Source organism: Parasteatoda tepidariorum, chromosome X1 (genome assembly GCF_043381705.1).
Source record: "Parasteatoda tepidariorum isolate YZ-2023 chromosome X1, CAS_Ptep_4.0, whole genome shotgun sequence".
NCBI classification, from domain to species: Eukaryota; Metazoa; Arthropoda; class Arachnida; order Araneae; family Theridiidae; genus Parasteatoda; species Parasteatoda tepidariorum.
Genome location: NC_092214.1, coordinates 81,318,428 through 81,330,803, shown reverse-complemented (window position 1 = coordinate 81,330,803; position 12,376 = coordinate 81,318,428). Strand labels below are relative to the sequence as shown.

The 12,376-nt window shown below is 28.1% G+C and overlaps 1 protein-coding gene across 4 annotated transcripts in view; it reads left to right on the top strand.

The window, feature by feature from the left end:
* LOC107454252 (Ubiquitin specific protease 20/33) overlaps window positions 1-12,376 on the top strand; it is a 126,709-nt gene that overhangs the window by 25,114 nt on the left and 89,219 nt on the right. For all 4 annotated transcript variants that reach the window (XM_071187340.1, XM_071187344.1, XM_071187343.1 and 1 more), the window contains 5 exons: window positions 226-1,149; window positions 5,414-5,583; window positions 6,457-6,607; window positions 6,744-6,858; window positions 8,437-8,502. In XM_071187340.1, coding sequence (XP_071043441.1) covers window positions 226-1,149; window positions 5,414-5,583; window positions 6,457-6,607; window positions 6,744-6,858; window positions 8,437-8,502 — 1,426 coding nt within the window. The remainder of the gene's footprint in view (window positions 1-225; window positions 1,150-5,413; window positions 5,584-6,456; window positions 6,608-6,743; window positions 6,859-8,436; window positions 8,503-12,376) is intronic.

Sequence of the window (12,376 nt, the reverse complement as noted above, 5' to 3'; positions counted from 1 at the left end):
AAAAAAAAATACTTAGGTAAAATATATGTTAGAAATGAGTTGGGAAGAAACTCCAATCTGTCAAAATGTTTGGGAGCTATAATTGTTAGCTTATCTGTCTAGTGATATGCCTGCAGTAAAGAGTTAAAGAAATAGATTTGATGCCATTGTTCATGCTATTAACTTGCTTAGTAACTAATCAATCTAATAAACAATTTTAAATTAAAATTAAACTCATTTTTTTAGGATGCTCAAGAATTTTTAAGATGCTTTATGGATCAATTACATGAAGAGTTAAAAGAGCCAGCGGTTGAAATTTCTGTCATATCAAATGGATCGCCTGATAGCTCAGAAGAATTTGATAGCACACGCATAGATTCTGGGATGCCAGCCTCTGAAGATTCTAGTCAGTCTGATGCAGATTATGAAACCTGTGACTCTGGCATGAGTAGCGAGAAAGGTTCTTGTGCAGATGAAGGTGTATTTTCTGAAGATGCCAACGAGTCTGTCGAACTTCTTGAGTCTGTGACTTCAGATCTTGCTTTGAACCAAACTTCAAAGTATTCTTCAAACCAAAGATGTATGTTGAACATAGAGAAACCTTTTTTACCTGATAGTGATTCCATACCAAGCTTGCATGGTAAGATATTATTAACCGGAGTCGAAGACAAGCATAAGCTTTCCAAAAATAGTGAATTAGTTGGTGGCAGTAAGAATTTTGTGCCAACAAAATGTGATTACCCTCATATCCATCGAAAAAACGACGAAGCTAATTTAGTGCTGGAGGAAGATCTTTTAATTGATGATAACAAATGTGATGATAAAGACAAATGTTCCAAAAATGATATTTGTGATATAAACCTTGATGACCTTAAAATTGAAGATTCTCTTCCTGCCACACAATTAAATTCTTCTGTAAGTACAGAAATAGATTCTGGAAATACAGAATGTGGATGTTCAGATGTCAGCCAAATCAATCAAAAAAATGATTCCATCAACAAATCATTTTCTGGTAAACAAATCTCTCAAGTGAAACATATGACTTCTCAAAATATCATCAGTTCAATTTTAAATTTAAAAAAAAGAAAATCTTTACAATACAGGAGCATAATATCAGATATTTTTGATGGAAAAATTTTGAGTTCTGTTCAATGCTTGACTTGTGATACAGTAAGTTTTCTTTTCCATAATATTTTAAAGTGCTGTAGCATTGCTTTTTCAGCCTTTTTATCAAAAACTCCGATTCTCTAAAAGTTTAGTTCTTTTTAATTTCTTTTTTTTTAATAAATATCCCGCTTTTTAAAAAAAATTCAGTCGTTGAAGTAAAATAATTATATTTATTTACAATTTTCAAAGATAAACAGAAAATTCAAACTACGTACTAGCTGCTAACCCTTCCGCATTTTTACTTATATTAGCTATTTTCTCCTATTTCACGCACAGAAAATAAGATTTTCCGTATTTTTTATCCGTCGGCGGGATAGCTCAAATTTTCGTAATTCAGACGTCGCTGCTTCTTGTATTCTGGTGTGAAAACAAACGGAAAAATAGAGGTGGATTTGCATTGAAAATATTTATTTGCTCATTCAGTTAATTTTGTCAGGGATGAGATTTTTCCTTTTTTAGCGGATTTCCGAATTTTTTCACTTTTATTTCTTAAATTTCAGCTTTTTTATCAAAAATTCAGATTTTCTAAAAATTTCATTTTTTTTAATAAGTATTCTGCTTTTTCAGAAAATTCACCGATTTTCAAAGAAAAACAGAAAATTCGAACTACATAACTACCAATCCTTTCTAATTTTTACTTATTTTACCTATTTTCTCCCCTTTTACACGCAGCAGATAAAATTTTCCGAATTTTTTACACACCCTCCAGATAGATCCGATTTTCGTAGTTCAAACGACGCTGCTTCTGACAAGCCTTTTAGAGGTTCCAAGCCTGGAATCTGCTAATATCTCGATTCTTATTTACACAATTTTAATATCAAACATAGCTTTTCATATTTGCGTGTTGCGATTCTTTTTCAGCGATTTGAATATTGTACGTTGCGAGTCTTATTTACGAGATTTTAAAATCCGATATTGTGATTCGTATTTACGTCTTTTTAAAAACCTATGTAGTGATTCGTATTCATGCAAGTTTAAAATTCAGTGTGTTGATTTGCTCATGCGGTTTATAATATCAAACATTGATTTTCGTATTTATACGTGATTTTAAAATAAGGCATTGGGATTCGCATTCACGCATTCTAAAAATTATGCATCATAATTCTTATTTATGCAATCTAAAAATTACGCATCATGATTCGTATTTACGCGATCTAAAAATTATGAATCGTGATTTGTATTTACGCGTTTTAAAAATTCTATATCCCAGTTTGTATTTTCTCATTTTCAAAATCGTATATCTAGTTTCATATTCATGTGATTTCAAAATCCATAATTGTTATTCATATTCACGCAATTTTAAGATCAACTATCGCGATTCTTGTAAGAAGTAAATTTTTTTAAAATTAGTTACTATAAAGGTGACTGTTTTTCTAACGACGATTATTAGTATATGTAAGTGTTACAACATCAGAGAAACTGGAAGGGAATATATTCAAAACTTACATTCTGTGCTTGCAAAGAAGAAAAAATAGGATTTGTCACAAGATGTTTGAAGATGGACTAACGACTAAATATAGCAAACATAAAAGATATAGCAAACAAAAGCAATCACTTAAAAAGGGATTTAATTAAAAAAAATTTTTGGGGAAAAAGAGTTAATTAACTCATCATCAAAATTTTATTTATAATTGCTGTTATTTATGCTATAAAATGCAAAATTCTTATCAAATAAAAAACAATTATCTAAACAGTTGCTGATTGTCATGTAATTTTTCAAACTAAAATAGCAATTTTTGTATGTTAAGGAGTTACTATATATTTCTACTTCACTGTTATTGATATGTTTCAGAGGGCTGTAGTTAGATTAGACTATAATATGAACATAATGATTCGGTCCATTGTTAAAGTTTTTTTCCCCAATATAATTTAAAAAGTAATATTACTGATATATTTCCTGTAAATCACATAACAGTATTTATTAAAGGAAATGAATTATTAATATATATTCTCAGTAGTTTTAATTTGCTAAACCAGGTAGTTTTTCTAGTAGTAATTGTCTCATATGTGAACTGAGGAAAAATATAATTTCCAGCTTTATTTTTTCAATTGGTAAATTTTTTTTTCACTAAATGTTAAGTATCAATGTAATCGTTTTTATAATAATAGATTAGTACACAATTGTATGTCACCACATTATTTATTACCTTAAACTGTTGGAATTTATTATTAAAGGGTTGCGCTTGCGTAAAATTTACTATCATGGAAATTAAGATTTTTTGCGTTTTGGCTAATCTCATCCCTGTCTTGTAAATTTTTATTTATTATGTCTATACAAAACAATACAAACAAGCCTTTTAGAAATTCCAAATCCAGACTCTGCAAATATCTCAATTTTTATTCACGCAATTTTAATATCAATCATCGATTTTCGCATTTACCTGATTTAAAAGTTACACATTGCGATTCTTATTTACGCTGATTAAATACCGTACATTATTGTTCTTATTTACGAGATATAAAAATCCAATATCGTGTTTTGTATTTATGCATTTTTAAAATTGCGATTTTATTATCAAACATCGATTTTCATATTTGCCTGATTTAACAGTTGAACTTTGCGATTCTTATTCAGGCGATTTAAATATTGTACATTGCGATTCTTATTTACAAGAATTAAAAAACCAACATCGCGATTTTTATTTACGAGCTTTTAAAACCCAATGTAGCAATTCGTATTCACGCGAGCTTAAAATCCAATGTCGTGATTCGTTTTTGCGGTTGTAATATCACGCAATTTAAAAATTATGTATCACAATCTAAAAATTAACGCATCATGATTTGTATTTTCGCATTTTTTAAATTCGATGTAGAGTTTCATATTTACGCGATTTAAAAACCTCATATCGGGATTTATACTCGCATGGTTTATAAGTTTAAAAATCGCACTTTTTTTGTCAAATTTTTGTTTATATATATATATCTTCTTGGATTTCCTCTTTTTTACTTTCTGACTACTCTCATCCCTGATATTAGACAGTATAATTTTAAATTATTATTTTATGTAAAATTTTCACTATATGGTAAAATTTTTATTTTTTCAATAATATCAGAAAATTTACAAGCTCACATTTCAAAATGAATACGTCTTTCATTAAATTTAGTTAAATTGAAAGAATTTGAAATTAAAATGTGGTGTTTTTATTTCTGTTAAATAAAGAATTAATAGAAGTCTTCTTTTAAACAAGTAACATTTTATTATTTAAACAATTTAGGAAATGACATAACTATATTAAACCAGCATTTACATAACTATTTTAGAATTAGAATATACAATTAATTCAACTTATCATTTTAACATTAATTCTTACGTGTTTTTAGAATAGATGGAGAGAGAGACTTACCAAGTTTAGTCATGGTTTCGGTTTCAGCCCTTTACTCACTCTGGCTGTTTGCTCTTTTGATTGCTTTTGCAACCCTTTCCTTTGGCTGCTTTTATATCGTATTTTTTGCGTGATAAAAAGTTGCAAATCTGAGGAAAGGTCAAGTCCAAAAGTTATTGTTGTTTTCGAGTTTGTCCCATGATGGGGTTAATCCCAAGATGGGGGTGACATTGTAAGATTTAAACCTAATTGTTTATTTGAATTACTTTATCCGTATTTATGTTACTATTTGCCGATGGAGATTTCCCACGGTAGTTTTATTTAATCAAAGACTTTGAAATGTTCTAGAAATCTAATTTTAGTCTTTTCTCTTGATTTTAATTTTGAGTGACGATAAGCGTCACAATACACATGATGGCCATAAATTTTCATATTAATGTATTTTGCATACTGACTGCTTATAAAAAATTAAGATAAAAGAAATTGAAACTGTAATATTTGGAGAGCTAGAAAGAACAGTGATATTACTTAGTAAAAAAAAAAATTTAAAAGAAACAAAAAATTTTGTTTTATTGCACACTGAAAAACCAAAATTACTATTTTGCTAACCTAATATTATATTTTATTACACTATTAAATGTTTCTCAAAATTATTGTTTTATCCTCTTGTGCCATTTAACTCTACATTTCATCCATACTTCAGTGAATGCTCTGAGAAACCCTAGTTTTTTCCCTGAGCAAATTAAATTATTCCTTTTACAAATCTTACTGAAATCTTTCAATTATTTGTTACCCAGACCAACATAATCTTTTATAAGTATAAACTGAAACAAATGTAAGTATTTAAATGTGTATAAAAAAAACTTGAGTATTGGTTGATTATTGGCAATAGAATTTTATAACATTATTCTAATTTAATATTTTACTTCATTACACTTCCTTAGATTTCAACAACAAGAGAAGCTTTTCAAGATTTATCACTACCAATTCCAAATAGAGATCATTTACACATGATTCATGCATCTCATGGAAGTCATCAAAAAAGTGGAGGTACTTGTACTGATGTTTACAGTCATCAAGGTTGGTTTAGTTCACTGTTTGGCTGGGTTATGAGGTAATTGCAGATTCTTTTTTTTTTCTATTTGAAAATAGTTTATGCTTATTATGCACTGAGCAGCAAAGGGAAAACAGTTTTTAAAATTGAATTTAATAATTTGAATAATGAAATTTAAAACTTTATATTCTAATTTTAAATTTCAGAATAAATTGAAAAATTTGACAATAAGGAGAAAGTTTGTTTAATACTTAAATTAAATAGCAGTTTTAAATAAGAAGCAGACCAATCAGAAAGATAATATTTCTAAATTAAAGAAGAGTAGCAAATCTACAGAGCAGCTAATATTAGCATAGCCTCAGTAGTTTCTATGGAATAAAGGCATATTTTACGGAGCAACTACAAGCTTTAAAAAAATTAAATTTGCTGTTTTTGTTTTTACATTTCTAGTCTACAAATTTTCTTAGATTTAACATTTTTTTATGCCTAATATACAGTTCTGGTTATAATTCTGCTAAAATAATAGGCTACAGAAATAATTAGAATGACTGAGTCATCAAAAAGATAAATATTGTATACTACTGAGAACTCTTGCCCATTACTGGTAGGTCTGTATTTACATCATTCAAATAAATATTTAAAAATTGAATATTTAAAAAATAAATTCTTTAATATGTTCTTCCACATTTGTTATTACAGCACTAAGAATTTTGGCCACCGTATCATTTGCTTCAAAGATAAGGTGTTATTTATGGAAATTTCACTCAGTTTTGTAATCAGAGTAAAATCTTAAGGTTTAACTTTCTTGATTATGGTTTGTGCTGTTTTTCTGAAAGATTCATTATGATTATTAATTACATTCTTTGATATTCATAATTAAAGTTTATTCCTTTTTAATGGAAAATAATATATTCATGATATGTTTTAATTTAGTTGGTTCTGGGGACCATCAGTAAGCTTGCAAGATTGTTTGGCAGCATTTTTTTCTGCTGATGAATTGAAAGGGGATAATATGTACAGTTGTGAAAAATGCAAAAAATTAAGAAATGGAATTAAATATTCTAAAGTGATTGAACTTCCAGAGGTATGATTCCATTTCTATAACATGTTCTTTTTTTCGTTTATATTTTTTTCCCTCTACTTATTGCAATTTTGAAGATGTCATTAACATGCATATTGTTTATTAAATAATTATTCCTTTATTTATTGAAATTCTGCAGATGTTATGTATTCATCTGAAGCGATTTCGTCATGAAGTTATGTTTTCTTCAAAAATAAGCAGTTATGTTTCTTTCCCAATGGAAGGATTAGACATGTCACCTTTCTTACATAAATGTAAGCCTCATTATTTGTATAAATATCTTTATCTTTAAATAAATTTATCTAATATTTGTTTATTTTGTATTTTTTCACTTAAAGTTTTACTATCTAAAAAAGAACTGAAGATTTATGTGTATGCTGCTGGATAATTGAAAAATCAGTGTGACAAAAAATTCAAAATTGAGATTTTTATATATTTGACATTTTTTTATGGTAAGCTACATATTAAAATTTTTTTCTTTCAAAAATCATTTTTTTAATATCAATTTTCTGAAACTTTATTTTAGCAGTGATAACATTACCAGGGGAAAAGAGTAGTTGTCTAGCAGCTTTTCTCAAAATCTATCCTGAAGGTCATTATTTTTTTAATTGGTTACAAGGCAGTATGCATCTTAAGCCATTCAGTTCAAAACTATATTAATTTAAAATATTTGGACGGAACTGTATTAAGGATGTATTCTGTTGGTAATCTTATAATATTAATTAATTTTTTTGAAAACTGAATACATTGATGTATTCTAGTCACCCAATCTTTAATTTTAGTCATCATCATCAGTGATCTCAATATTGTTGTTAAATCATACTGTAAATGTTAAAAGTGGTATTAATTAAAATGACTCTATTGATTTGTTACTGAATATGGAAAAATTTATGTAATAGACGTTTTTGTAAAGATTACCAATTTAAAATTGCACACCAATGAAAAAAATTGCTTCCAAAAAAGCTCCTTTAAATCCCTTCAAAGCTGACACTCAATTTATTTATAAATTATTTTTTGTGTGTCATTGAGAGATAAAAATTTTTACCCTGAGTTATCCCAGCTCAAATAAGTATGGTTCATTGAAAGTACATTATTTGTGATGCATCACTAATATTAAATCTGATTGAATAGAACAAAGAAAACAAAGTTAAAATCTCAGCTTATTTCTCAAATTTGTATTGAGGGACTCTGAAATTGGAAATTAAAATGTTAAATGAATTGAAAAAGTTTCACCAAGATCAGATTAGTTGAAATCATTTAAAAGAAACCTCTGCTAGATCATTTTTCCTTGTTGGATCAATATAAAAAGTAAAACTGAGTTATGCACATAGTAATTTTATATATAAAAAAAAAACAGTTTACAGCACTAGATTTAGTAATTAGCATGTCCTTTTCCAAAGCAGACAATTTTTTTGATCCTGTGGGTCTTTGCCTTATTAATGTTTCAATGTATATCTATTTATTTTTTTTTACCCTTAGTGAGACACAGCAAGATGCAACAATTTCTTGCAGTAATAGACAGTATGTTCGTCTCCTAGAAAGTAGTTCTTTTTAGATATAACCATGATAAAATTCTGCACAATGATTTTTAATTTAAAATGGCCAAATGTCATAGGTGTGTCTTTACATTTAATGTTTAACAGAATTTAAAATGCATGTAAGTTACTTTTGATTGTAATGATCAAGGAGTTACAACTTATAAATAGGTAAAAAAAAATACATTTATATTTTTTCACATTTGCAAAAAAAAAAAAAAAATTAAAGTTATTGAAGATACCTTTATAATATATAAATATATATATATATTTATAAATATATATATTTTATTTTAGCGTATCCTCGAGGTGTTACAACTTATGACCTGGCCTCTGTTATTTGCCATCACGGTACTGCTGGATGTGAGTATATTTCCTGTTATCACACTAAGTATTATGATTCTGTGTAAAATTATTTGAACTGCTTTCCCATTGAATAGCATGAGGAGAACTGATTTTTTATTGCAGAACCATCAGCTAGAAAAAAAACAGTTACTTATACTCAAAGGGTTAGAAATAAATATTTACTTTTAATTCATATAGGGTAATAAAGAATGTTACACACATTTTCTTTTTAAGGAATTCATGAATCAGTAATTCTTAAAGGAGCATGCCAGATAAAGGGTCCCATAAAAGATCATTGAAATAAATTTTTGAAGTTTAAACATTTATAAAAAAAATAAAAATAAAGTATGAACTTTTTAATTCAAATTTCACTTAGGCTTTTTGGAATTTAAATTCGAGAATTGTTTTCAAAGAGGGTTTTTCTATTTTTTAAGAGTTTTTCCTTTGTTCTTCTCTTCCCATTTTGTAAATATAAGGTTCCCATTCATCACAAGTATTTTTTACTTATGTTGTCTAATACTAAATGCCATCTAGATATGTTTTAAAACTAGTATGACTTTAAATTTTATGTCAGTTATCTTAAGGACAATCCCTAGAAGGAGAAAAAAGGGAAGCAATGCAATAATGGATTAATAATAATTAAATTAAATAACAATTAGAGGATCTACCATGACATATGTAAAAGATCATACAAAGAACTCATTAATAAGATAAAATATGAGCAAAGTAATCTACTGCAAACTAATGATCTCTTTAGTTTCAGCATAGGTTCTAACTATCTGTTTTTTTTCCTGAAGATTCCTTATAACTTCGCTTGTGGTATGACATATGTGCTAGAATAACAGTTCTTTGCATACAAAACACTGTGTTCAAATTTTGTGCTATCTCTTGAATTTTTAAAAACTCTCCATGTTCATTGATTTCTCACATAAAATTTAAAAATTTTCTGAAAAGGAAAATTTTATTTAAAAAATATTTTTGGGGGAATCATATTTTCAAGAATGTTCATAAGGATTTGATAAGGAATAAATATAAGGATTTTTCTTCTCGTGTTTCATAACTCCATCCCACACAATTTTTGAAGTGATATATTCTAGTGGAAACTCTGAAATAATCATTTTCCAGTCATCAGTTGGAAAATAGAACATTTTAAAATACATTGCAGTTTATCATTTGCTTCCATAAAAACATTCAGGGTACAACTAATAGAAAAAGCAATATTTTTATCTTCATTCCATTTTTCATGGTAGAATGTTCTTTAAAATCAATTTTTCATAAGCTTCTTTAATAGTTTTGCACTTCTTTGTATAGTCAAAATTTTTGTCAAAAGAGCTTGAAATATAAATAATTATGCCTTCACATTGGATAGTTCAAATTTCATTCAAATTCAAAATTGAAACATAATCATTTTGATCATGTTTTAAATGATCATTTTGAAACATGATCATTTTGAACATAATTGAGGTCCTGTCTATATTTCCAATTGATTTGTTTGGTCTTATTTACTTACTTTTTATTATTTACTTTTCTCTTTCTAAACTTATAACTTTAGACATTTAATTCATAGTTTTGTAGTTTTCCATTTTAACATATTCTAATTTAATACTCGAACCTGTGACATATGACTGTCATCCAAGAGCTTAAGTTTCCCTTCAGTCTAATTTCTTCTTCAATTTTCGGGAACTTAGTACAGTAGAGAACCAATTACCAGGGCCAGTGCTATCCCAGATGTCTGAATTTCCCGGTTTTCTGGATCTGCCAAAAGTGCCGTTAATCGATGTTTTATCAAACTCAAATTACAAGGAAAAAGTGAAACACATTTTAAAATAAGAAAAAAATGAAAAGATCTCCTAAATTAAAAAAAAAAATGGTAGAAAAATAACATTCAAAAGGATAAAAGCATTTGCAAGTTTAGACAAGAAAAACAAGTTTAAAAAATACAAATTCGCATATTTATTTTTTGATGATAATTAAAATCCCCAAATTAACTAATATAAAACAAAACCAATAATTAAAAATCGCAATATATTTCATACCTAATTATAGTGGGGAGGGGATAAAAGGAAAATTTATTAATCTAAATAAAAACAACATTTGAAAATTATCGAATGGAAACGATATTTTAAAAAGGTCCTAACTTAAATATTAAAGCCTGGAACAAGACAGGGTATTATAAGATCAACGGAATTTAAAAAAAAAAAAAAAAAAAACTTAATGATAAAGTTTATGAATGAAAAGAATTAATTTATTGAATACGAAATTTATCTTAAAGAGAAAAGAAAAAAAAACTCAAACGCAGTGGAATTAGAAAAACAATCAAAATTAAAAAAAGAAAACTGTTATCTGCTTCATAAAATAATCGCCTGCTTTTATTAACAAATAATTGTATGCTTAAATTAATAAACAATCTCTTTTATTTTATTTTTTATAAAAAGACTATTTTTAACGAAACAGATGTGATTCCACATCAAGAAAAACTTGCTAATGATACCACATTTCTAAAAAATCAGAATTTATTCAACAAAAAAAATATTTTTTGTTAATCAATGCCAAATAGATGAATATAACTGGTGATTAAAAAACGTCTTGTTTTTAATAAATAATGCATTATCCGAAATAATAAGACAATTCATCATAATAAATCAAGGATAACAAAAACTGAGTAACTATTGTGGATTTAAAATAAATCTCACATTTCACCTTTAAAATCAATACTCTTAGCCAGAAGTTTCAAGTTCCTTAACTCTTGATATGCATGAGCAATGCATTTTCCCCACCCCATCATAAATCTAAGAGAAAAGGAAATCAGCATGCCACTCCTTTAAGTTTGATTGACAGCAGCTTATCAGAAAAACAACCAACACACAGGAGAAAATAAAACTTTTGTCCCTTCCCTGCCTCCTCTTGTTCTAATGATCTTCAAGGTCAGGAGAAGAATTGAAGTTTTTCTGGGCAAAGGTGGAAAAGAATTCCCCCCTTTCCCCCTACTCAACTTTAAGGATGAGTCAAATTCCCCCTTTTTTTTATTTTTATAATCGTTATACTTCAAAATAGCGGGAAAACCAAGCAAAATTCTTCTCGGTTTTCAGGATACTGGATAAATCGTTCTCTACTGTATATTGTCTTCATCTGACTAGCTTTTGTTTTTTATTCTTTACTCCTCAGAGCAGTCTGGAGTATTTTGTTTGTACTATTTTGCCACCCACTACAGAAATTGCTCCTGCACTGACTGCATGGTAGTGCCCCTTGATGACTGCCATGCTGTAAGTGTTTTCCATTTTTATTCTTTACTTTTTAAATCTTGTTAAATGGCTCCTCTTTTCCATTGTTAATTATATTTTTGTCTGATAATTTCTATTTGCATTTTCTTAATATATATACAGTAGAGAACCATTTATCCGGTATCCAGATAACCGGGAAACCAGAAAACCGGGAAAAATTTTGCTCGATTTTCCCGCCATTTTGATCTAGAACGAAAAAAGCGAAAATTGGACTCATCCTTGAAGTTGAGCAGAGGAAAATGTAAGGAAGGGGAAAATTTTTTCCCCCGTTTACCCAGAGAAACGTCATTTCCTCTGTGACCTTGAAGGCAGGGAAGGGAGGAATGTTTTATTTTTTCCTTTAGGCCGTCAATCAAACTCAAGGGTGTGGCATGCTGATTTCGTTTTCTGCTTGATTTACGAGGGGGGTGGGGAAAATGCATTGCATGCATATCAGTGAACAGAAAAAGAAAAGAGAAAAATATATTTATTTGACATCGACTAATAAAAATAAAATCTTTTTCTTTTGAATAAATTCTCATTCTTTGGAAGTGCGGTATCAATTGCAAGTTTTTCTTGGTGTGGAATCACATCTGCTGTAATTAAAAATCTTGTTTTTATCAACAAAAAAA